At 61.2% G+C, this 21779-nt stretch overlaps 1 protein-coding gene across 1 annotated transcript; it reads left to right on the forward strand.

Moving 5' to 3' along the window:
• The first annotated feature begins 3901 nt into the window (after positions 1 to 3901).
• Positions 3902 to 19596, forward strand: PPP1R9B (protein phosphatase 1 regulatory subunit 9B). The gene is made up of 10 exons (XM_027034045.2): positions 3902 to 5812; positions 9582 to 9714; positions 11079 to 11199; positions 13117 to 13221; positions 14518 to 14653; positions 15284 to 15436; positions 15558 to 15611; positions 17088 to 17317; positions 17700 to 17796; positions 17984 to 19596. The coding sequence occupies exons 1-10, from the start codon at positions 4430 to 4432 to the stop codon at positions 18035 to 18037; spliced, it is 2466 nt and encodes an 821-aa protein (XP_026889846.1). The 5' UTR covers positions 3902 to 4429; the 3' UTR covers positions 18038 to 19596.
• Positions 19597 to 21779: the final 2183 nt, after the last annotated feature.

A 21779-nucleotide genomic window follows, 5' to 3' on the forward strand; every position in this document is an offset into this window, starting at 1 on the left:
ATAAAGAAAGTTGCTAAAATCCCTTAACTGGCAAGTGGCAGGTTGGGAACAAAGACAGTCTGGCTTCAGAGCCCCTGTTCTGCCTGGCTCCACAGAGAGTGGGGGAGCCCCAGGGTCCCCTGTGCTCAGGAGACTCACTCAGACATACAAATTGAGCTTTCTGAGGAAATTAGGCTTAGGGAGGGAAAATGACTAACCCCAGGTCACCCAGCAAATGCACGAAGCTATGATTCAGTTCAGACCTTTTGAACCACAGCCTAGTCTTTCCTCTAAAACCGGGTAAGTCACTTCCCTCTGCCTGTGTCTCAGTCCTTCTCACTCCCCTGGGAGGCGGTCAACCAAGGGCCACTAAAGCCCCCCCCTTCCCCCCCCCCCCCCCACCATAGCAGCACCGACATCCTGGATTTATGTTATGTGAGAACACACACGCCTTTCCCAGCAGCTTCCTATCTGCTGAAGCCCCTGGCAGAGGAGGACAAATGAACGGGAGTGATTGGGGCGGGGACCACTGGCTCCCCACAAAATGGTTGAAGGGCAGGGTCTAGGTTGGCCTCTGCTCAGATGACTGTGGCCACAGAAACACAACGTTCACAGGCTGAGTCTCAAGGCCCCAGGGCTGGGAAGAGAAGTCAGCCTTGGCGCCCAGCCCAGGCCTGAGCCCAGGGCACTGAGGGCTTGGGACTTATCACAGATCTCCCTGCCTTCATCACCCGTGACACCTGGTGTTTAAAACTGGCCAGCCTCGAGGAACAGTCTCAGGGGGCCCTCATCAAATCTGGGGCTAGGTGGAAAATGGGGAGGGGCTCTCTCAGAAGGGTCAAGGGCGGATGATCTCTCCCTGTAGAAGCCCCCAGCCTTTTGATCAGGAACCCGGAAAGGCATCTCCTTCCCCACATACCCTACTTTCTGTGTTCCAGCTACTTCTGTTTATCTTCTCAGAGCAGAGACACCGAGTGACTTTCCCAAGGTCACACAGCTAGCAAGTGGAAGAGCCCCGATTTGATCTCTGACAGCCTAGCTCCTGGGTCAACTTTGGGAAACGCCTCACCCTCTCTTCCAGTGCAAGGTGAAGAAGGAACTTCCATTTATAAACATTTTTTTGTAATGTTTATTTATTTTTGAGGGGGGGGCAGAGGCAGAGAGTGGGAGACACAGACAACGAAGCAGGCTCCAGGCTCTGAGCTGTCAGCACAGAGCCCGACGTGGGGCTCGAGCTCATGAACTGCGAGATCATGACCTGAGCCGAACTTCCACTTAAAGACCACCAGACAACTTGGCCATCAAGGCCTTCTCCACACAGGACTACAGAAAGAATGATTAAATTACCATGGGGTGTGGGGTGCTGATCCGAAGGAGAGAGGTGAGGATTCACGGTGACAGGATGGAAATTAGGTTTAAATCTTTCCATTTGGATGGTAACCCTTCCAAAAGTACCCTCACTGCAGGGGGGATTACTGCTCCAGACAGGCAGGGAGGGGGATGGAAGAGATTACACCCCATTCCCCACCCGTCTAGCCTAATCTCACAGGCCAGCCGGCTTGGTGCCTGACCCCAGGGAAGGAGTGATGGTAAAGCATTTACTGCTCCTTAAAAGCTTCTTCGGGAATTCTGGCTGGGGGTGTTGCTGAGCTAACCAGGAGCCCATGAAATAATAATCCCGCTCATTAGCCTCAGACTTCCAAGCTCTGGGCTGACTCCACCCTCCTACATCCCAAAGCACTTAAAAGGGTTTCACCCTTGGAAGTCTTAGGACGAGGGAGATCCAAGCACCTCGGTAATCCAGTTTGCCCCCATGCTGCTGCTGCTGGAGGTGTTGGGGGTCCCAGGGTCACTGGTCCTGACTGCTGGTTCTCAGCTCCTCCTCCCACCCTTAGAAGCCAACTTCCCCACCTGGCCAGAAGCGTGGGCCCAGACCCCTTGGGCTGGGACCAGTTAAGATGACTCACCAAAGGGTGTGGGAGATTCTGGGCAGAACACCCAGGGGCCTGCGCCCTCCTCCAGTCCACACAAGAGTTTCTGGGGACACTGTCCAAACTTCCATCCCTCAGCTAGGTGAGATTTCTGTCTCACCCAACTTCTACAGAGGGGTCGGGGGACCTTCGAGGGGAGGCAGGATTCCAGCTCCAGACTGGAACTTGGAAACCCAAGTCCCAAAGCTTGTTCTTTAAAGAGGTCTTCTAAAAAGGGCTAGGAGGGAGGGGAGATTGAGGATGGTTTCTTCAGCCTGTCCCATCCCAAAGTGTAAAATTGCCGGCGGGGGCGGGGGCGGGGGGGGGGGGGGGAAGGGCAGAAAGCAACCCCGGGCAGCTGGGCAAAGGAGGCAGGTGTCACTGGAAAGCCTGAGGTCTGGGTTCATTTCCGGTTCCTGCTTGGAGCCCAAATCTTCCCTCTCCCTTAGCCTCTGGATCCAGTCCTGTGGTTCCTGGCCCCTCCCTGTCCCAATATTCAGGATTCCCAGGCAGCTTCCCACACCCCATCCCCCATGCTCCTTTGCACGTGTTAACCGGCTTATATCCCCGCAAAACCCACACACACCCCTACAGTGGAGGGGTGGGAGGATCCCCTACAACAGCCCTTCTAGGCGAGCTGGAGAGAGAGTGGGAGATTGGGAAGAAGAGGAAGAGGATGGAAGAGAAGAGGGCGGGGGAGGAGGCAGAGACCGCAGGAAGGCCTTAGATGCAGGAAGCAGCTGGGAGTGGGGGGAGGCTTTGTGCCTGAGTCGTTCCCTGGGTCCTAGGGTCCACACTGTTCAGCATTTTCTGGGATCTGTGGAGTGAGGCAGTGCATCTGGACCTGTCATGGTCTATTGGGTGGACATTTACTCCCAGCCCTGGCAGCTGGGGATGGGTAGAGGGCAACCCAGGCTCCTTGTTGTATATGTGGGGTTGGGGAGAGCATCAGAACAACTTTCTGGGTTGCCGGGACAGGGGATGTGCAGATCACTACCATATTTCTCCCTGCCTCCCTAACACACACTTGCACACAGTGGCCAGGATCCTTTAGATCAGAGATCCAAGCTAGACCTCTCACTGCTGAAACTTTGGCCCCAGGCCTCCAGAATTCCTCCTCCCAAACTCCTTCTTGTTTGTGAGGCAAGAGTGCCCTAGCAGGGGCTTGAAGACAGGGATTCCGCCCCCTCTCTTGCAGCCTGGGTGCTGGGCAGGCTGACACCCCTTTCAGACTTCCAAAGGGCAAAGGCCAGCTTTGGGCTGCCACCTGGGCCATGAGGACCATTTCCTTTCTCCTTTCCTCCTCCACCACAAAGCCAGCAACACTGGACCCAGCTTTCACACCTGAGAGAGCGCAAACGGTTCTACACGAGAATTTGTGAAAATGCAGATTCCTGCGCCGGCCTCTGAGATTCTGTTTCACAAAGTTTGGAGGAGGGCCTAGAAATCTGAATTAAAAAAAAAAAAAAATTAAGTGCCCATAGATTTTGATGCTGATGGTCTTGAACCCTACTGGGGAACTCCAAGGACCATGAAGGATCCTTTGCCCGCCCCACTAATCTCCCCTCACGTTTGGAATGGAGAGGGGACCGCACAGAGACCACTGGGGCTGGATTGCCTCCCCGCACCCAATATTTGTTGGGGGTGTGCTTCTGAGCGTCGGGATAAGCCGCAGGCAGAGGTTGGGATGGAAGGGCCGAAGAGGACAGGCCGGGAACTGGGGTCAGCGTCAGGCGGTCGGCGAGGGACCGGCAGGGGAGGGGATATGTTCGGGAGGAGGGGAAGGGGAGGGCTCACAGACTCCGGCCCCGGAAATCCGATCCCTTTAGGACCCAGAGGTGCCAGTCCCCCAGCGGCGGCGGCGAGAAGGGCAGCCGCTCGGTCTCGGGCAGCCGCCGCTCGGGCAGAGCCAGAGAAAGACCGAGGCTCGGGGCGCGGGGGGGAGGGAGGGAGGGAGGGTGGCGCGGCGGCGGAGCGGCCCGGGCCGGCCGAGCAGCCATGGGCGCCGGGGTGCCGGGCCCCCCGAGAGCCGAGGCCCCCGGCCGGGGTGGGGGACTCCCGGGCTGCCAGCCCCGCTGACACCGCCTCGGACGATGTGAGCCGGCTCCTCCGCCGCTGCTTCGCGGGCAGGGCGCGCGGTCCCACCGGCCCCGGCCGCCGCTTTTCTAATTTGGGTGGGGGCGACCGTAGCAGGCCGCTCTCTCGGGCTTTGAAAGAGGGGCTGGCTGTCTGTGGCAGCTGGGTTGGGGGAGGCGACCCACACAGGGCGCTCGGAGATTTTTTTTTTTTTCCTTTTTTTTTTTTTTTTTTCTTCAAGCGGGGTTAACTGTTTTTGGCAGCTTGGTTTGGGGGGAGCCTAAAAAAGGCCTTCCGGGGTTTCTTTTCTCGGGGGGGAGGGGGGCGGTGGTCCCGACTTGGCCAGCCGCCTGTTGGAGGGGGGGAGCGGGAAGCGAGGGGATGCGCCCCCGTCTCCCCCCACCATGATGAAGACGGAGCCGCGGGGGCCCGGGGGTCCCCTCCGGAGCGCCTCCCCGCACCGCAGCGCCTACGAGGCGGGCATCCAGGCGCTGAAGCCGCCGGACGCGCCCGGGCCCGACGAGGCACCCAAGGCGGCCCACCACAAGAAATATGGCTCCAACGTCCACCGCATCAAAAGTATGTTCCTGCAGATGGGCACGACGGCGGGGCCGCCGGGCGAGGCGGGCGGCGGCGCGGGCCCCACCGAGGCCCCGCGGGCGCCCGAGCGCGGCGTGCGCCTGTCGCTGCCGCGGGCCAGCAGCCTGAACGAGAACGTGGACCACAGCGCCCTGCTCAAGCTGGGCACCAGCGTGTCGGAGCGCGTGAGCCGCTTCGACTCCAAGCCCGCGCCCTCGGCGCAGCCCGCGCCGCCGCCGCACCCGCCGTCCCGGCTGCAGGAGACGCGGAAGCTGTTCGAACGGAGCGTCCCGGCGGCTGCGGGCGGCGACAAGGAGGCCGTGGCGCGGCGGCTGCTGAGGCAGGAGCGCGCCGGCCTGCAGGACCGGAAGCTGGACGTCGTGGTGCGCTTCAACGGCAGCACCGAGGCGCTGGACAAGCTGGACGCCGACGCCGTGTCGCCGACGGTCAGCCAGCTCAGCGCCGTTTTCGAGAAGGCCGACTCGAGGACCGGCCTCCACCGTGGGCCCGGGCTCCCCAGGGCCGCGGCTGCCGGGGTTCCCCAGGTCAACTCGAAGCTGGTCAGTAAGCGGTCCCGGGTGTTCCAGCAGCCGCCGCCGCCGCCGCCGCCCGCCCCGTCGGGGGATGCACCGGCCGAGAAGGAACGCGGCCCTGGAGGGCAGCAGCCTCCGCAGCAGCGAGTGGCCCCTGCCCGGCCGCCCCCCAAGCCCCGGGAGGTGCGCAAGATTAAGCCCGTGGAGGTGGAGGAGAGCGGGGAGTCGGAGGCCGAGGCGGCGCCCGGGGAGGTGATTCAGGCGGAGGTGACGGTCCACGCGGCCCTGGAGAATGGCAGCACCTTGGCAACCACAGCCAGCCCCGCGCCCGAGGAGCAGAAGAAGGCCCAGGCGGCCCCGGAGGAGGCCACGGCGACCGTGGCTGCGCCTGAAAGAGGGGTGGGCAACGGCCGGGCCCCGGACGTGGCCCCCGAGGAGGCGGATGAGTCCAAGAAGGAGGACTTCTCGGAGGCAGACTTGGTGGACGTGAGCGCCTACAGTGGGCTGGGGGAGGACTCTGGGGGCAGTGCCCTGGAGGAGGACGACGAAGAAGACGAGGAGGATGGGGAGCCCCCTTACGAGCCCGAGTCGGGGTGCGTGGAGATCCCGGGGCTCTCGGAAGAAGAGGACCCGGCCCCGAGCCGGAAGATCCATTTCAGCACGGCGCCCATCCAAGTAAGTGAGCCCCCCTCTCGCCCCCGCGCCGCCCCTGCCACGTGCACGCCGTCGCCCCCGCCTCGCCAAGCCGGGTTTGGCAGGCTGAGTCAGCCCCTGCCACCCAGCCCCCTTCCCAGAAGTTACCACCCTGAGGGGGGCGTGGGGGAGTTCCAGCTGTTTGTCAGAGGGGCACGATTTTCAGGCCTGAGACAGGGCGGCCTGCCCCGACCTGCCCTCGGGTTCCTCTGCCTGCTACCTCGCCCAGGCTCCGCCGCACCCGCATCCTGGGACACCTGCTTTCCCTTCCTCTCTCCCAGACGCGCTTCCTCCGGAGGCTGCCTGAGGCTGGGACTTGGGTGGTGGGGAGGTGTGCGTCTGTGTGTGTGTCCTCAGGAGACCCTCCCCACATCGGTCCTTACTCCACTCTGGGCGGGAGAGGTGGGGGGAGCTTAGAAACACCCCCCTACCCCCACTTTTCCCCTATAGAGGAGGGAGGAGCCAAGAACTTCCTAAAACGAAGGTGTAGGGGACCGCAGCCCTTCATCCTGTCTGTAGCCCCCACCCCAAGTTTGCAGAAGTGAAAGAGGGAAGCAGGTCTATGAGGGTGAGCTGGGCCGGGCCCATGTGACTGGGGGTGGGGGAAAGGCCTGGCGCTGGGGCCCTGTTTCCTGGGGTCGGTGCTGGGCCATCTGGGGAGGTGGAGGTGTTGGGTTCCACAGGGAGCAGGCACCTTGCCTGGCCCATGAGGGGGCTGGGCCTTGGACTGGGCACGAAGAGAGGGGGTGGGGCTGGGAAAGCCCCCAGGATGTCTGGCAGCTGCCCACATGCCTTTGCTCTTGGCTGCTCAGTAGGACAGACTCTCATGGCCTTGGCAAACTCCCAGTGCTCTTGCCACATTCTCTGGGTGCCCTAAAAGAGGGATGGGGGCTGCCCTTTTTGGGGGTCTCAGTCCCCCCCCCCACTTCCCCACCATCGCTCTTGGTGATTGGTTTGTGGCTTGTGCCAGTGCCCTGAGCTCCTCAGAACAGTGCTGACGGGGTCTGGGTAGGGGGATATCCCTGGGAAGAATTAAGAGTCCCAGGTCACCACCCCCTCTTCCTGCCACCCTCCAATCTTGGCTAGCACATCCAGTCTAGATGGCCCTTTCTCACCACCCCAGGCTCAGCTGTGCCCAGCACCAGGTCTGCTGCAGGGGGGTGTCCGGGGCCCTGGACTCTCCTAGGCCTGGACCCTGCCTTTACCCCTCCCCTCCCAAACCCTCATCTGTTTGTTTGAAGTTTCCATAACTGCTCTTGGACACTGAAGCTGCCCAGGTTTCCTCCCATCCCTCCTATCGACGGCTGCCCCTCTCCCACCTCCCCGCTCCCACCCCAGCGGAGGCCTGAAAGGTGCCACTCCAGCCACGCCATCCCTCCCCCATCTGGGGCTGCGACCTTACGTGTCCTTTCCCAGCCCTCCTCCCCCTCCTGAGGGCGACAGGATCCTGGATGGTCTGGAAGGAAGATTATGGTGTTTCTTGGGACCCGAGGAGGAGGTGGGGACCACGGAAGGAGTCAGGACCCTCCCATCCCCAACCAGTTCTCTGAGTGGCCTGATCCCTTCAGAGGTGGAGTTTGGTTTTTCAGTCCTGGGCCTCTGACTGTCTATATTTGACACCTTACCCTGATTTTTGGGTAAAAAATAGCGCATGATTTGGAGCAGTGTTTCCCGACTCCCTGGTGACCGTCGCTCGCAGGAGTGTGGGAGCCAGTGGTCTGTGGTGCCGCCGTGGTATGTGTGACTTTTGACCTTGCTGGGGATTTCTTCCTCCCCACCCTGGGCAGTGGGTCCCTGTTTTTCCCCTTTCCCTGCCCCCATTCTGCATTGACACTGATTGGAGGGTCTTGTGTCCTACCGATGACCCGGTTGTTGCCTCTACGGAGGCTTCTGCTGAGGACAGAGCCCGATTCCACATGGTCAGTTGGGGGCGGGGGACTGGGCCTTCTGATAGGCTCGGCACATCGTGGTGGGCAATGTGAGGGGTGGCCTGGGGCCTGGGGTGAGGGTCAAGGGACTCGTGCAAAAGTGGGCCAAAGCCGATTTGCGAGGCCCGGGGGCATGAGTGCAACGGGGACGAAGTCACAGGTGACCCACTTGCCAGAGCCCACCGGGTGGAGTCTCATCCTGCCCGGCCACTGGCCAACCCGAGTGACCTTAGCGGCAGACCTGGCATCTTATTCTGTCTGCAGACTGGGTGGCCCCTCCCTCCAGGGGGCTTGGAGGCCAGCGGCCAGATGTCAGGGGGCCATTGCACAATTGACGATGAGCTTTAAGGGCCTGAGCTCGAGTTTCTCTGATGCAGCGAAACCGAGGGGAGTGAGTTAAGTGACCACATAGGCCCCTCCCAGCTGCACTTCTAATCCTATGAAACCCCACCGTGGGAGCGAGGCTCCGGTGGGGAGTGGAGGATGACACCGAGCGAGCCCGAACAAAGGCTGGGACACAAGTCTACTGCCCGCCAGGGTGCCCCTGGGCCTGCTCCTGGAGGAGAGAGGGCCCTAGCAGGGGCCTCGGGGGACACGGTGCTCCACTCCAGCCGCTCAGGCCTCAGGCCCAGCCGTCGGATAGAGCTGCTCCCACCCTTCCTCGCCCCCGCTTAGCTCCAAGTGGTGCCAACCTGTCGCTGCAGGCAACGAAGCATGAACGCGTCATGGTACCCCAAATGGTGCTCATTAACCTCCCACTGGGGGTACCCCCGCCTGGACCCAGAATTAGGCACTCCCACAGAGCCCCTGCCCTAGCTTCTCTGTTCTCTGGGGGAGGGTCGGAATTCTCCTTCTCACAGAGAGCCACAGGAAGGAGACAGCAGAGGGTACAGGGGCCGACAAGGTAGGGCTGGCCTTGGGGCCTCCCTGTAGGCTGGGCTCACTGTGGACCACATCAGAGAGGCTGCTGCCTGCCCGGGCTCCTTGCTGTCACCAGAGCCCCGAGCCTCTGGCCTGGGCCTCCTAGCGCACTGGGGATAAGGGGCACGCCTCAGAGCTGCTTCTCTGGAGGGAAACTGAGGCCTGGCCATGCAGGCAAGGCCACATGGGCCTGGCGTTCTTCCCCCCACCCTTCCCACCTCCCGTCACCTGAGGGGCACCTCAAGTAGAGTGCTGCCCTTTCTCCATGGGGCTGGGGTGATCCTGCCTGCCTCCCTCCCCCACCCCAGCCTCAACTTCAAGTTCAGGTCAGCTGGGGCCTGGGGTCCTGGGTGCCTCTCTGTCCCATTCTCTCCTCCTCCCTCCCCTCTCCCTGCGTCTCACACCCGCTCCCCCCTCTCTCCCCATCTGGCAGCCTCGGATCTTCTCCATTCTTACTCCCCTCCTCCGCTTCCCCTCTGCTCCTGCTCAGCCTGTTCTTTCGACTCTCCCGGACTCTCCTGCCGCCGTCTGTGTCTGCGCTTGTCTGGCTCTCTGGGTCCTCCTGTGTCTCTTTCTGCCCCAGTCTGTTGGTCTGCCTCTGACCTGGACACCTGGCCTCCTGAGTCTGACGGTTTCTCCAAGGTTGCCCTTCCTTTCCTTCCACAGCAGCCATGCTCATGCCCAGCTGGGGCTGCAGGAGAGAGTGACGGTGTGGATGGGGCGACGACGTCCCTTTGTCTCTCGCCCCGTGGACTCAAGCGCTAGCAGGCCCTTCCCTCCGAGCTGGGGTCATCTTGGGGCTGGGGGAGGCCTGGAGCAGGCCAACGGGTGGCCTCAGCCGGCCCTGGCGGCCTCTCCGCACCAGCTCTGCCCTTGCCCTCTGACGAGCGGCCCCTCTGCAGGTGTTCAGTACCTACTCCAACGAGGACTACGACCGGCGCAACGAGGACGTGGATCCCATGGCCGCCTCCGCTGAGTACGAGCTAGAGAAGCGGGTAGAGAGGCTGGAGCTCTTCCCTGTGGAGCTGGAGAAGGGTGAGACACGGCCGCGGAGTGGGGGTGGGGGGGGGGTCTCTCCTCTGGCGCCAGCTCTGCCCTGGGCCCTGGCGTGGGGTGGGGGTGGGGGGGCTTCCTCGGGGACTTTGGTGTCGCCCCTGCCAGCGCCCCCAGCCACACGGACTCCATTGCGGCCGGAGCTCCCACCACCGACCCTGTCCTGCCCCACTCTGTGCTCACTCAGCCCAGCTGCCAGGTCCCCGGGGGGGCGCTGGGGGCTGGGCTCTGGGTTCTGTGTGGGCCTCGCGCTGAAGGGAGGCCAGCACTGATGGGACACTCCCAGCCAACTGTGTCCTCACAGGCTGTCATGGGTGCCGGGCGGGGATGGGAGGGGCCGCCGTAACAGCATGTAGACTCAGGTCAGTGGGGTCCCCGAGGAAGGAATGCTTGCATTGAGCTCTGAAGGTGGAGGGGGGGGGGGGTGGGTGGAACTCAGGAGAGCTTGCGGGAAAGAGAAAAGAGAGACTCGGCTAGATTTTGATCACGAGGGCAAGGGGGGTATGTGGGGCCTCGTAGACCACGTGGAGGACGGGTAGTCCCCGTGGATGGACCGGGAAACCGTGGCAGGGCATGGAAAAGGTATTTTAGAAAGACCACCGCAGGCTGTGCTGTGGGGAGAAGGGTCGTAAGTGGATGGGGAGAGACCACAGTGGTGTGGACCAGACGATGGCTGTGTGGGAAGTGGGCGCCCTGGAGAGATCCTTGCGAGGCAGAATCTGCAGGATCTGGAGGTTATTTGGCCCGGGCTGAGGCCGTGAGGGGGAGGGAGGAATCCAGGTGACTCCCAGGCCCCAGGAGGGAGTGGCAGATGGGAAGAGCCTGTTTGTGGGGGAAGATAAGAGTTTGGATGTCAGAAGCCCGTGAGACAGGAGGGGGGGCAGCTGCGGAGAGCAAAGCGGGAAATCCCCAGTCATTGAGGCTGTGAGTATGGGTGAGTCTGTGTAGAGGAGACCAACCCCATCGTGGCCACCCCCACGCCATCCCATCCCTCTGCACCCCTCATCTGCATGCAGAATTGTCTCTGGCCAACCCCCCGGGCCACCCTCGGCCTGCCCTGCTGCCCAGTGGTTCTTGGGGGTGGAGAGCACAGAGCAGGGAGTGACCCACGAGCCTCCTGGTTGGCTTGACAAAGAGAGGGGAGAGAATGGTGTCCCTTCCCCAGTTGCGGACATCCCCTGAGTGCGGGGCCTGCTGCTCGAGGTCGGGCCGTGCCCTGGGGTGAGGTTGGAGATTGGGGTGGGGGGGACATCTCTCTCTCTCTGTCCCCCTGCAAGCCCTGGCTGGAACGCCTCACCCCACCCCCACCTCCCAACACCAGCCTCTCACGACTTTTTGCTCCACAGACTCTGAGGGCCTGGGCATCAGCATCATCGGTATGGGGGCCGGGGCGGACATGGGCCTGGAGAAGCTGGGCATCTTCGTGAAGACCGTGACCGAGGGTGGTGCAGCCCATCGGGACGGCAGGTACCGCCTCCTCCTCCCCCACTGGCTGCCAGCTGCGGGGCGGGCCACTGTCTGTGTGGGGCTCAGGTATTCCTGGAGCCTTACTGTGCTAGCTGCTGGTCCAGGGGGTACAGCGCCGAACACAACTGATGGGACCCCTGCCCTCAAGGCACTTACGTTCTTTGGAGGGGGGCTGCACGGAGGCATCGTACGTCCTGGCTTTCGGTGTGTGTTGGGCTGCGGTAGGGAGAGCACAGGCGTGGAGATTGTGTTCCTGGTGGAGACCTCTGAGCTTTTTGATTTTCACTTAGCAAATACCGAGTCTCTGGCTCTGTGGGCGGGGCTGGAGCCAGCCCTGGGGAGTCAGTGATGAGGGCCTTGCCCTCAAGAAGCATGTGGTATGTTGAAGCAGACGGGCATCCAAGTGGACGCACAGAAACCACGGGAAAAGTAGCACAGGGGTGCCACGAAGGCATCAAAAGGAGGACTTGTTCTCTCTGGCTCGCAGGGAAGGCTTCCTGGAGGAAGTGACGTTGGAGCTGAGACCTGAAGGATGAGCAGGAGTTAGCCAGGCTGAGGGAGTAGAATGTGCAGCAGGTTCCAGGAAGGGGACTGAAAGCAGGCGGGTGTGGCGGGAGCATAGCAAGCAAGGGGGATCCAGGTGCGTGGTGTGGCTAGAAAGACTGGTGGGCCGTGCCTGGAGGGGAGACGCTCCTTGTGTGGGTGCGTGTGCATGTATGCGCATGGGTGCTCTGCTTGGCGTCTGAGGCTGGAGGGGTCAGAAGGTTCAGGGAGGGCCTCCTGGAGCCCCAGGTAGCCCAGTGACCCCACTGTGGGCCCCTCCACTGTGTGTGTGTATCGCAGGGGGGAAGTGGGACGGGCTTTAGGGCGTCCCTGGGGTTGTCAGAAGTTGGAGGTTGATAATCAGGGGTGCCTTGTGGTGGTACCTCCAAACCCAGACCCCCTCAGTGTGACAGAGGTGAATGGGTATCCCTGTGAGGGCCGGGTGACTTGGGGTCGTGTTGCTGGAGCTTGAGTTGCCTCATTCAGGGTGCTGCTGCCTGCTGTGGCCCTGGGGGCTCAGGGGGGCAGACAAAAGGAAGGTGACGGCCTCCGCCCTTTCCCTTACCCCCTCATTTGAATTTCCAGAGCCTTCCCTGTGGTCCTCCGTTGGTGGTGTGGGAAGTGTGTGCCCATGTTGAGTGTGGCCACACGTGGGGCGTGCGGGGGTGAGCTCTTCACAATAGGCCATTTCCTCCATTTCCGCATAGGAGGCCGGGGAGAAGGCCTGGAGCTTGCAGGGAGGTGGGAGTGGAGGAAGGAGGTGGCCAAGGGTCCCGCCAGTCCCTTCGTCCCCCTCGGCAGGCTGGGCCGGAGACCCCTGTCTCTCTCCTTGTGCCGAGAAGCAGGGCCCCTCGTGCCACACCGAGAACGTGGTGGAGGCTGTGTCCCCGTATGAGGGTGCCGTGAGCCTACGGGCCAGCACGTGAGCACTGCAGTTTGCTCCGCTACGTGGGTCTCGGGCATTTGGGAGCCACTCGGCAGACCCGGGTCTGTAGACGTGGACTTAGAAGCGGACCGTGTATCACCTGTGCTTCGGGCCCCCGCCGGCGTCCGTGGTGGTAATGAACTCTAGATGCTCTACACCCGCTCTGTCGGGTGTGACGGAGGAGGGACAGGGGTGTGATTGTCGCAGGACGTGTGCCTGCCACCACTCCTGGCCCTGCGTGCCCGTGTCTGCTTTGCCTGCCTGGGTCTCCCTGCCCGCTGGTGAGTCTGGGCGATACGGGATGCTCTGGCCTCACGCGTTTTATGCAAGTAGACAAAGTACCAGGGCCCAGCGGGGACTGAGCCTCGAGTTTCGGATGGGAGGGGGACCGCCTCTACCTCAGCTCCGGTTCCCCGGTGACCCCCGCTGACCAGTGTGGCCTCTCCCAGGATCCAAGTGAACGATCTCCTTGTGGAGGTGGATGGCACGAGTCTGGTGGGAGTGACCCAGAGCTTTGCAGCCTCCGTGCTCCGGAACACCAAGGGTCGAGTGCGGTAAGGGCCCGGAGCAGGGGGGGCTGGGTGGGGGGGGTGGGAGTGGACGGGAGGTTTGGCCCTCATCCCGGCACTCAGCCCACCTGGCCGTACCCAGGTAAGGTTCTGGGCAGCCCGCCTTATTTTTTTTTTTTTTAATTAAAGTTTATTTTTATTTATTTTGAGAGCAAGAGAGCAAGTGGGGGAGGGACAGACAGAAAGAATCCCAAGCAGGCTCTGCCCTGTCCGTGCAGAGCCCGACGTAGGGCTCGAACTCACGGACCCTGAGATCATGACCTGAGCCGACTCCAAGAGTCAGATGATTAACCCACCGACCGAACCACTGGGCGGCTCACCACACAGAGGAGCTTTCATGGCCTCCTTCCCCAAAGGAATTGCTGTGCCCGTATCCCTACCCTACGCCTGCCGTCCTCTCCCAAGCCCCTGAGTACTGCTGGCCACCAGTACAGGCTTCAAGGCCCATGGCCCGCTGCACCTCCAAACTGGCCTCTTGGACTTATTCTTCCCCTGCGTGTCTGTGACTAACTCACCAAAGAACCAAGATGTGCAGGGAGAATGCCATCCAAATTGGAGTCTCCCCCACCGGGCACCTACCCCATCCTTCTCTCTCACCCACTGTGTAATCCTGGCCGACTCTCCTCCCCGGGCCTGTCGGTGAAGGGAGCTGGGCTAGGAGCTCCTTACGTCCCTCTCTGGCATAACATTCGGGGACCACTCCCTGCCCCCTCCAAGAGGGGCACTGCCCCCAGGAAAGGGTGGTGGACAGAAACAGGATGTGGGTGGCCACGGAGAGGAGGGGCTGGTGCCTGGAAGTTCCACTACTTCCTCTCCATCCCAATCTCCACTCACCATCGTCCCGCCCCTTCCTGAAGCTTGGGGGCTTGGAGCTCACACAAGGCACACCCCCACAGCCCCAGGGCAGGGGAGTGGGGAAGCCGGCTGCTGGGATGGGTCAGGGCCCCGGTTTCTCCCCCGGTGGTGGAGGAAGAGCCCCCTGCCCAGGCGGCTTCTGAACTCCTGTCCCCTGCAGCCCAGCAGGGGGTTTGGCTGACATCACCCCTCCCCCAAAACTGGCCGCGAGGGTTAGTGGGCCTTCTGCCTCTCTGGGGAAGGAAACCCAAGAAGGGCCCCCAGCTCCCCCATTCATTATTAACACTCCACGGCCTGTGGACTCAACCCTCTCATTTCACCTCCCTTGGGAGGGTCCGGGGGGCGGAGGTGGTGCGCCAGCGGGGAGGATGGTGGCATCACCCAGTCGAAGACAGAGGCGAAGGCATGACGCTAGTGCCCCTGCAGATTTATGATTGGCCGGGAGCGGCCAGGCGAGCAGAGTGAGGTGGCCCAGCTAATTCAGCAGACCCTGGAACAGGAGCGATGGCAGCGGGAGATGATGGAGCAGAGATACGCCCAGTACGGGGAGGACGACGAGGAGGTAGGGACTGCTGGCCCAGCCGGTGGCATCATCGCCCCCTGGTGGCTGGATGGAGCATTACAACCATCCTCTGACCCTGCTTTCCCAGGCCTTGTGAAGAAGGCGGGGGCACACCAGTCCCTATCCTATCCTGGGGGAGTCCCCAGACTGAGGGAGGACATGCAGACCCTTCCTTCAAAGAACACTTAGTCTTCTGGAAGGGGTCACACTTTCTGTCTTCAGAGACCCTTCCTGCTCCTACAAGGAAAACACAGTTCCTTCAAAGAGTCCCTACTCTGAGGGGAAGGCATACATAGCCTCTACCCTCAGGGGACCTAATCTAAGGAAGGAGATGGGGCTCCAGACCTCAGGGGACCCGTGGAGTGAAGGGAAAAGCACAGGCTGTTTCTTCAGGGGTCCCAGTCTTACAGGGGAACTACCTGGGCCTTCAGGGGACTCCCCAGGCGGCTGGGGGCAGATGCAAACCACACCCACTGGCGTAGCCCCAGTCTGATGGGGGAGGCATGAACCACACCCCTGGGTAGCCCCCCAGTCTGACTTGGGCAGACCGTTGCCAGTCTAAGCCCCGCTCATCAGGGCTGAGGGAGGCCGGGGTGGACAGGATGTGCAGTCGTCTCTCTCCCTTCGCAGACAGGAGAATATGCCACCGACGAGGATGAGGAGCTCAGCCCCACGTTCCCAGGGGGCGAGATGGCCATCGAGGTGTTCGAGCTGGCGGAAAACGAGGACGCCTTGTCCCCCGTGGACATGGAGCCCGAGAAGCTGGTGCACAAGTTTAAGGAGGTGGGAAGAGGAGGGGAGGGGCGGTCCCTGGGCTGGTGGCGGGCAAAGGCAGGCCATTATCCCTCCCAACAGCACGGCCAACTCCAGCCGGAGCTGAGCGTCTGCCTCTCTGCCCCCACAGCTCCAGATCAAGCACGCTGTGACTGAGGCAGAGATCCAGCAACTAAAAAGGAAGGTAAGAGCATGGCAGGGGGAGTGGGGTCACTCACCGAGATCTCTAGGGACACCCACTCAGTGTGGACATCGAGACACTGGACTCGGGCTTCACGTGACCGTATACGCAGGTGCGTCAGCCTGCATAGGTACACCCTTGGCATCCGTCTGCCGAGACACAGAGGCACGACCCTCCCTCGGGAAGAGGGTCACAGGACGCGTGCATTCTCGCAGAGGGGCTGATGTTGGAGGCTGGCAAGCCAATTAGAGGCCCTGGTGGTGTCCTTGGGGGCGTGGTGACCAGGGCTGCCCAGAGTGCCGGCAGAGGGTATGGATAGGAAGGACGGGTTGGGGCTGCATCTCTGAGGTGGAGATGATGAGCCACACCCCATGCAGAGCATGAAAGCGAGTCAAAGGTCTGTTCGTGCTTTCAATCTGTAAAAGCCTATAAGGCACCTTCTAAGTGCCCAGCACTCTTCCGGTCCCCGTGGTGCGCAGAAGCAGATTTGATGCCGTCCCTGGTGCACAGTGACGTCTGTGTCCTTACCAACTGACACGGGGCTCTGTAGGAGGAGAGTACAGGGATGCCGAGCACCTAGAGCAGGGGAACCTGATCCAGCCCGAGTGCGTGTGGGGGGGGTGGGTGCGGGGGCAGAGCTGTTGGAGGGAATCACAGGAGACTTCTCTGGGGAAGTGACACACTGAGCAGAGAGCCAACGAGTAAGCTAGGGGGAGATAATGGGGCAAGAGGGAGAGGAGGTGGGGGGGGGGGCATTCTAGGCAGAGGGAACGGCACGGGCAAGGGCCTTGTGGCAAGAAGGAACGTGGCAAGTCTGAGGATCTCCAAGAAGGCCCATGCGGCTGGGGTACGGACAGCAGGTGGCATTTGCCACCAGCAAGGCTGGAGGGGGAGGCAGGGGCTTGAGGCTGAGCACTGGCATGGCAGTGAGACCGCAGAAAGGAGGACTAGATTTGTGCGGGTGGGGTGACCGTGAGAAGCGGGAGACAAGGTGGCAGAGGAGCCGGGATTGTTCAGGAAGCCACTGAAGCAGGGACTGGTCAGCAGGGCCAGAGCTGCGGAGGGGACACAGGGCGATGGCGACCCTCACCGGCCCTGCTCTTTTACACCTACCCTCTTCCTGTGGCCCTGTGAGCTTGGCAAGGCAGGAAGCAGTCCCATTTCACAGATGGGAGGCTGGAGGCTTAAGACAGAAGTTGCCTATCCGCAGGTCACAGAGCTGGTCAGTGACTGACCCGGGCCTCTGGCCCGTGAGGCGCGTGCACGGCGCAGGGGCCCTGGTTGGGGGCTCTGAGGCTGAGCTCCCGCCTCTCCCCACTCCGGGCTCTGGTTCTCAGGCTCGGCCAAGGAGAGTTAGTACTTGGGGGGCAGCGGGCTTCACACCTGCAGGCGTCCTCCAGAGACTGGCCCTGGGGCCAGGATGGGGGCACTCCTCGGCTGCCTCTGGCCCGCACCAATCCATGGCTGCTCCTTCCTCAGCTACAGAGCCTGGAGCAGGAGAAGGGGCGGTGGCGGGTGGAGAAGGCCCAGCTGGAGCAGAGCGTGGAGGAGAACAAGGAGCGCATGGAGAAGCTGGAGGGCTACTGGGGGGAGGCCCAGAGCCTGTGCCAGGCTGTGGACGAGCACCTGCGGGAGACCCAGGCCCAGTACCAGGCCCTGGAGCGCAAGTACAGCAAGGCCAAACGCCTCATCAAAGACTACCAGCAGAAGTATGTGGCCGGGGCACTAGGAGCAGGGGGTGGGGGTGGGGGGCGGGTCCTGGCCCAGGGTGGACTGAGAGAGGCCTCTGGTGGTAGAACCTCCCCACCGCCACCTGAGTAGAGAGGCAAAGAGCACAGAAGTTGGAGGGCGCCCTGGTGAGGGTGCCTGAGCCCAGGATGACTGGCCACCGGGGCCAGCACAGGCCCCAGAAGCTTTGGAAAGACCTGGGGCCTCCCCACCTAAGAACAGGGGGAGAGAGAGAGAGAGAGAGAGAGAGAGAGAGAGAGCTGCTCAGGTGGGGCTAAGGACAGGGCTGAGGGCCCTGAGACTCCTTGGATGGCAGTCAGACGACACACCCTCACCCATGGGCTGCCCCCTGCTGACCCCTAGGGAGATCGAGTTCCTGAAAAAGGAGACCGCACAGCGCCGGGTTCTGGAAGAGTCAGAGCTGGCTAGGAAGGAGGAAATGGACAAGCTCCTGGACAAGGTAGGCCCAGGGGTGCGCTGGGGGAGGGGACAGCAGGTAGACCCCTCCTCTCAGGCTCCCTGTGGATCCTGGAGGGAGACAGAGAGAGTCGTGTTGCTGGCTTGGGGTCCTGCCACCACCAGGGTGGGCAGAGGGGCAGGGCCTGTGCCTGGTCTCAGGCCTGACCCCTCTCCCTTTTGTTTGCCAGATCTCAGAACTGGAAGGGAACCTGCAATCACTGAGGAATTCCAACTCTACTTAACAGGAATCACTCCTTGACGGGACAATAATTAATCCCCTCCCATTGTCCTCCCTCCCCTGTCCTCAATACTTCACCCCGCCCCCTACCAGCCTGGGGACAGGTGCCCCGACTCCCCCACCCTCCGCCCCACCTCCCCCAGCTTCAGGGACCAGAGGGCCTGGGCAGACAGAGGTGGCTGGAAGAACGGCCTCTTGCTCGCCCTGCGGGGCTGAGGCACGGAGGCCCAGGGATGCCGAGGGTTTGGCCTGGGTGGTGGATGGACACAAGGACCTGCAGACCATACTGCCAGACTTTACAACCTCCAGCCTTTGTCTCTGGACTGGAATGGGGCTGGGGGCTCTCCCAGCATCTCACCACCTGGAGGCTGCTCCCTGCCCACGGGGCTCCTACGTGGCCCCTGGGCCTCTTGACTTGAGATTCTACCTTCTTGGCCCCTTTCCCCATCCCCCATCATTGTGCTGTCTCTGTTGCATTCTGACCCTCCTGCTGGGAGGGGTTGCCTCCACGCCTCCTCCTCCCATCCTGGTCCCTCCTCCCAGGAGGGACAGAGTCCACCCTGGAGCCTGGAGGCTGGGACTGGCCCTGCACTGATTTCTCATGCATCCTTCGGGAAAAGGGGAGAGTCCAGGACACCTGGTCCCCAGCTCCCCCTTCCCTGGGGCAGCAGCCCTCAATTTTTCCTTGTGCCTCCCGACCCCCAGGTGCCAAATAGCCATAACCTCCTCCTGGAACTGTTCTGTGGCCTCTCTGGGCTCCGAGTTTCCTGGCCGAGCCTGGGAATACCAGGGAGGAGAGGTCAGCTTAGGGGGCCTGGCTGCAGCTTAGGCAAGGCGAACATTTCCCACCCACCCACCGGAGAGCCAGGCCCTGCCCTGCCCAGGGCCACACCTGGAAGCCTTGTACTAACATCGCAAATTCCGCCTCGCTCCACCCACGCCCACAGTTTTCCAATGTTTTGACCGGAGGGCAAAATTTTACTACTACTCATCTTTTTGGAGACCAGGGCTGCCCTGCTGGCAGCCTGCTTTCTAAGTGAAATCCACTCCGTTTCCCCACTCTAACCCCAAATTGGGGATTGGACCAAGGGAGGTGAGACCCACCCCCACCCCCACCCCCACCCCCAGGTCCCCTCCTCTTTTCAGGATCCACCTCTCATTCTGCCTCTTCCTCATGCCCCTGCCCCAGACTGGATTTTTGTTCATTTTTTAAAAACAGACAACCCCCATCACATCCGTTTGGGCTTCTCGACCCCTGTAAATAGACCACGCCATCGATCAGTATTTCTCGCCCCCCCCCCCCCGCCCCCAAGACGTGCCCCTACCCCCCGAAAGAGCTGGCTGTCTCAGTGCCCAGACCTACGCACTTCTCCTTCGCCCCGGCAGATGGAGTGGGCGGGGCCGCGGGGCGCTTCCGGTTTCTCCAACCGGCACCGCCCCCGCCCCGCCCCCCCGCAGGACTGCGTCTCTGTATATAATATATATATGTATGTATTGTTCCCGGTTTTGTACGGACCATGCCCTCTGTCAAGTCGCCCCCATAAAAGCAGCCCCCAGAGCCTCGCTGACTGGTATCTTGTTTCGTGGGGGAGGGACAGGGTTGTCGGTCTGTGCCCCGTGGTCCCCTCCTACCCGTGCTGCCTCTGACCGTGAGGCTCCTTCTACAGAGATCCCATATATTCCCGCTTCCAGCAAATTCCTTGTCACCATTTCCTCCATCAGCACCCATACATTTTTGCCCATTTCTCCTGGTCAGGCCTGGGCTTTCCAGAGAGTTCCTTAGGCCTATTGCATTTCCTCTTTTTAGGAGCCTTCTGAGTTCAGAGAATGGGTTAGATATGATATGGTCAGGCGAGGCGCAGGTCCCTCCCCTGAGAAGTCTAACCTGCTGGGGATACCCAGTCTCTACTCTCACAAGGCACCTTACCTGAGGTACCTGAAGGATCAAAGGTTTCCTAGAGGTGGGAGGGGACACGGCAGAGCAGTTTTGTCCCCCGGGTGCTAGAAAATTTAAGTCGTTCTAGCCCCCAGCTCTGTGCCAGCATGTCTGATTGCTGTAGAATGGGTCTGGCAGTCCAGATACCAGGGTTTCAGGACGAGATTTGGTGAAGTCCCAGAGAGTGGAGAGAGCAGGGGGGGAGTAGGGCCAAGGCTGGGGCAGTCCCCAACACCAGCCTTAGCCTTCCTGTGGGCGCTGGTGCGTGTATATGTGAGAGAACAGAAGCACGAGGCACTTGTGCTCAGTGGCCTGGCCCCCAAGGGGATTCTCATGTTCCCCTTTGCCTGAAGGAATGAAGTCCCAACATCAGGGCCCTTTAAGGTCACTTTGATGGGTCCCTGACAACACCCAAGATGACTGACCTCTACCAGAACCCCTGGTGGCAGTCAGCACCTGAGGCAGGCACTCCCTTGCGGAGGGTTTTGTCACACAAGTCTCATGTCAAGCCAAATTCTGGCTTCCCACTCCTTCCTCTCAAAAATCCTAGTTCTACACTTCAGGACCATAGAGCACCCATCCAGCCTGCCACCCACCTGGAGGGTACTTAGAAACCTAGGGATGGTGACCATGCCTCTCAAGTCGTCTTCTCCAGGTGGATCATCCTTGAAGGATCCTTAGAATACTTCTGGGAAGAAAGATCTAGGTGCCCAACCAAATCCCAAGATCAGAGACCACCAGACCACAAGGCCACAGGTCATGGCTCCAGAGATAGAGGTCACTGAGGCCCTGCTCAGGGAACCTAGCCAAGAAATCCCAAGAAGTGAAGTGGCCGGACCAACACGGGTGGGAAGGCAGACATGGGGTTGTGACACCTTCTGCTGGTCTGACTGGGGCTACGTGTATATGGTGGGCTCCCGGTGCCCCCATCTGTCCTGTGCATTGTGTGAGGGTCCTGCACACTGTATGTTCCAAAAGGTGGGCCAAGTGGTTCCCCATGTCTAAGCCTTGAGTGTGTCGTATGGCTGGGGGTGTTATGTGTGGCTTTGCTTTGAGTCTCCCAGCCCTAAGGTGTGACATGACCATGACGTCTGTCCATGTTTGGGGGCTATGTCAAGTGGCTATGGGCAGGCCTATGTGAGGCTTGTTACCACGGCCCTGCTCTATCGCCTGCTTGAGCCGGATGCCACAACCCCAGCACTTGCCATAGTGGAGGGAAATCAAACGAAGGGCGTCTTCTGAACTCCCAGAAGCTTAGGCATCACTAGAAACAGGGCTCCTTCCAGGTCCTATGGCCTAGCAGACACCCTCTCCCACACAACCCGCACCCCTCAACACTGGTGTTCCACACCCATGATGTCCCCACTCCCTACAGGGCCTATGTCATCAGCCCCTCGCTCCACCCTATCACCCAGACCTCACCAGATGCCTGCAAATTGTGTCCTCTTGAAAGATCCCAGACTCAGCCCTGTAGGGTGTCACCCAGAGTCCCCGGCCCCCTCCTCCGCTCCCCACAGTCTAGCCAGCACTCCATGTCTGCCAGCAGATTCCAAAGACAGACCCAGAGATCCCTAAAATGCCCACAGATTTCCTGGGACAACTTCAGCCTTAAGGCTTATTAATTCTGTCCTCTCCCACAACCCTCAGGCCATCCGGGCTCAACATGCCATTTCCCACAGCCCCTCAGAGACCTGTGACTACAGATACTCCAGCCGGCCATTGGAGAACTCTATCCCTACAGGCTGCACAGTTCCCCCTTGAGCTCCGGACCCCCTATTTGCTCTGGAAGAAGCCACTTTCATTCTTCAAA

The sequence above is a fragment of the Acinonyx jubatus genome, chromosome E1, assembly GCF_027475565.1.
Source record: "Acinonyx jubatus isolate Ajub_Pintada_27869175 chromosome E1, VMU_Ajub_asm_v1.0, whole genome shotgun sequence".
Lineage (NCBI taxonomy): Eukaryota > Metazoa > Chordata > Mammalia > Carnivora > Felidae > Acinonyx > Acinonyx jubatus.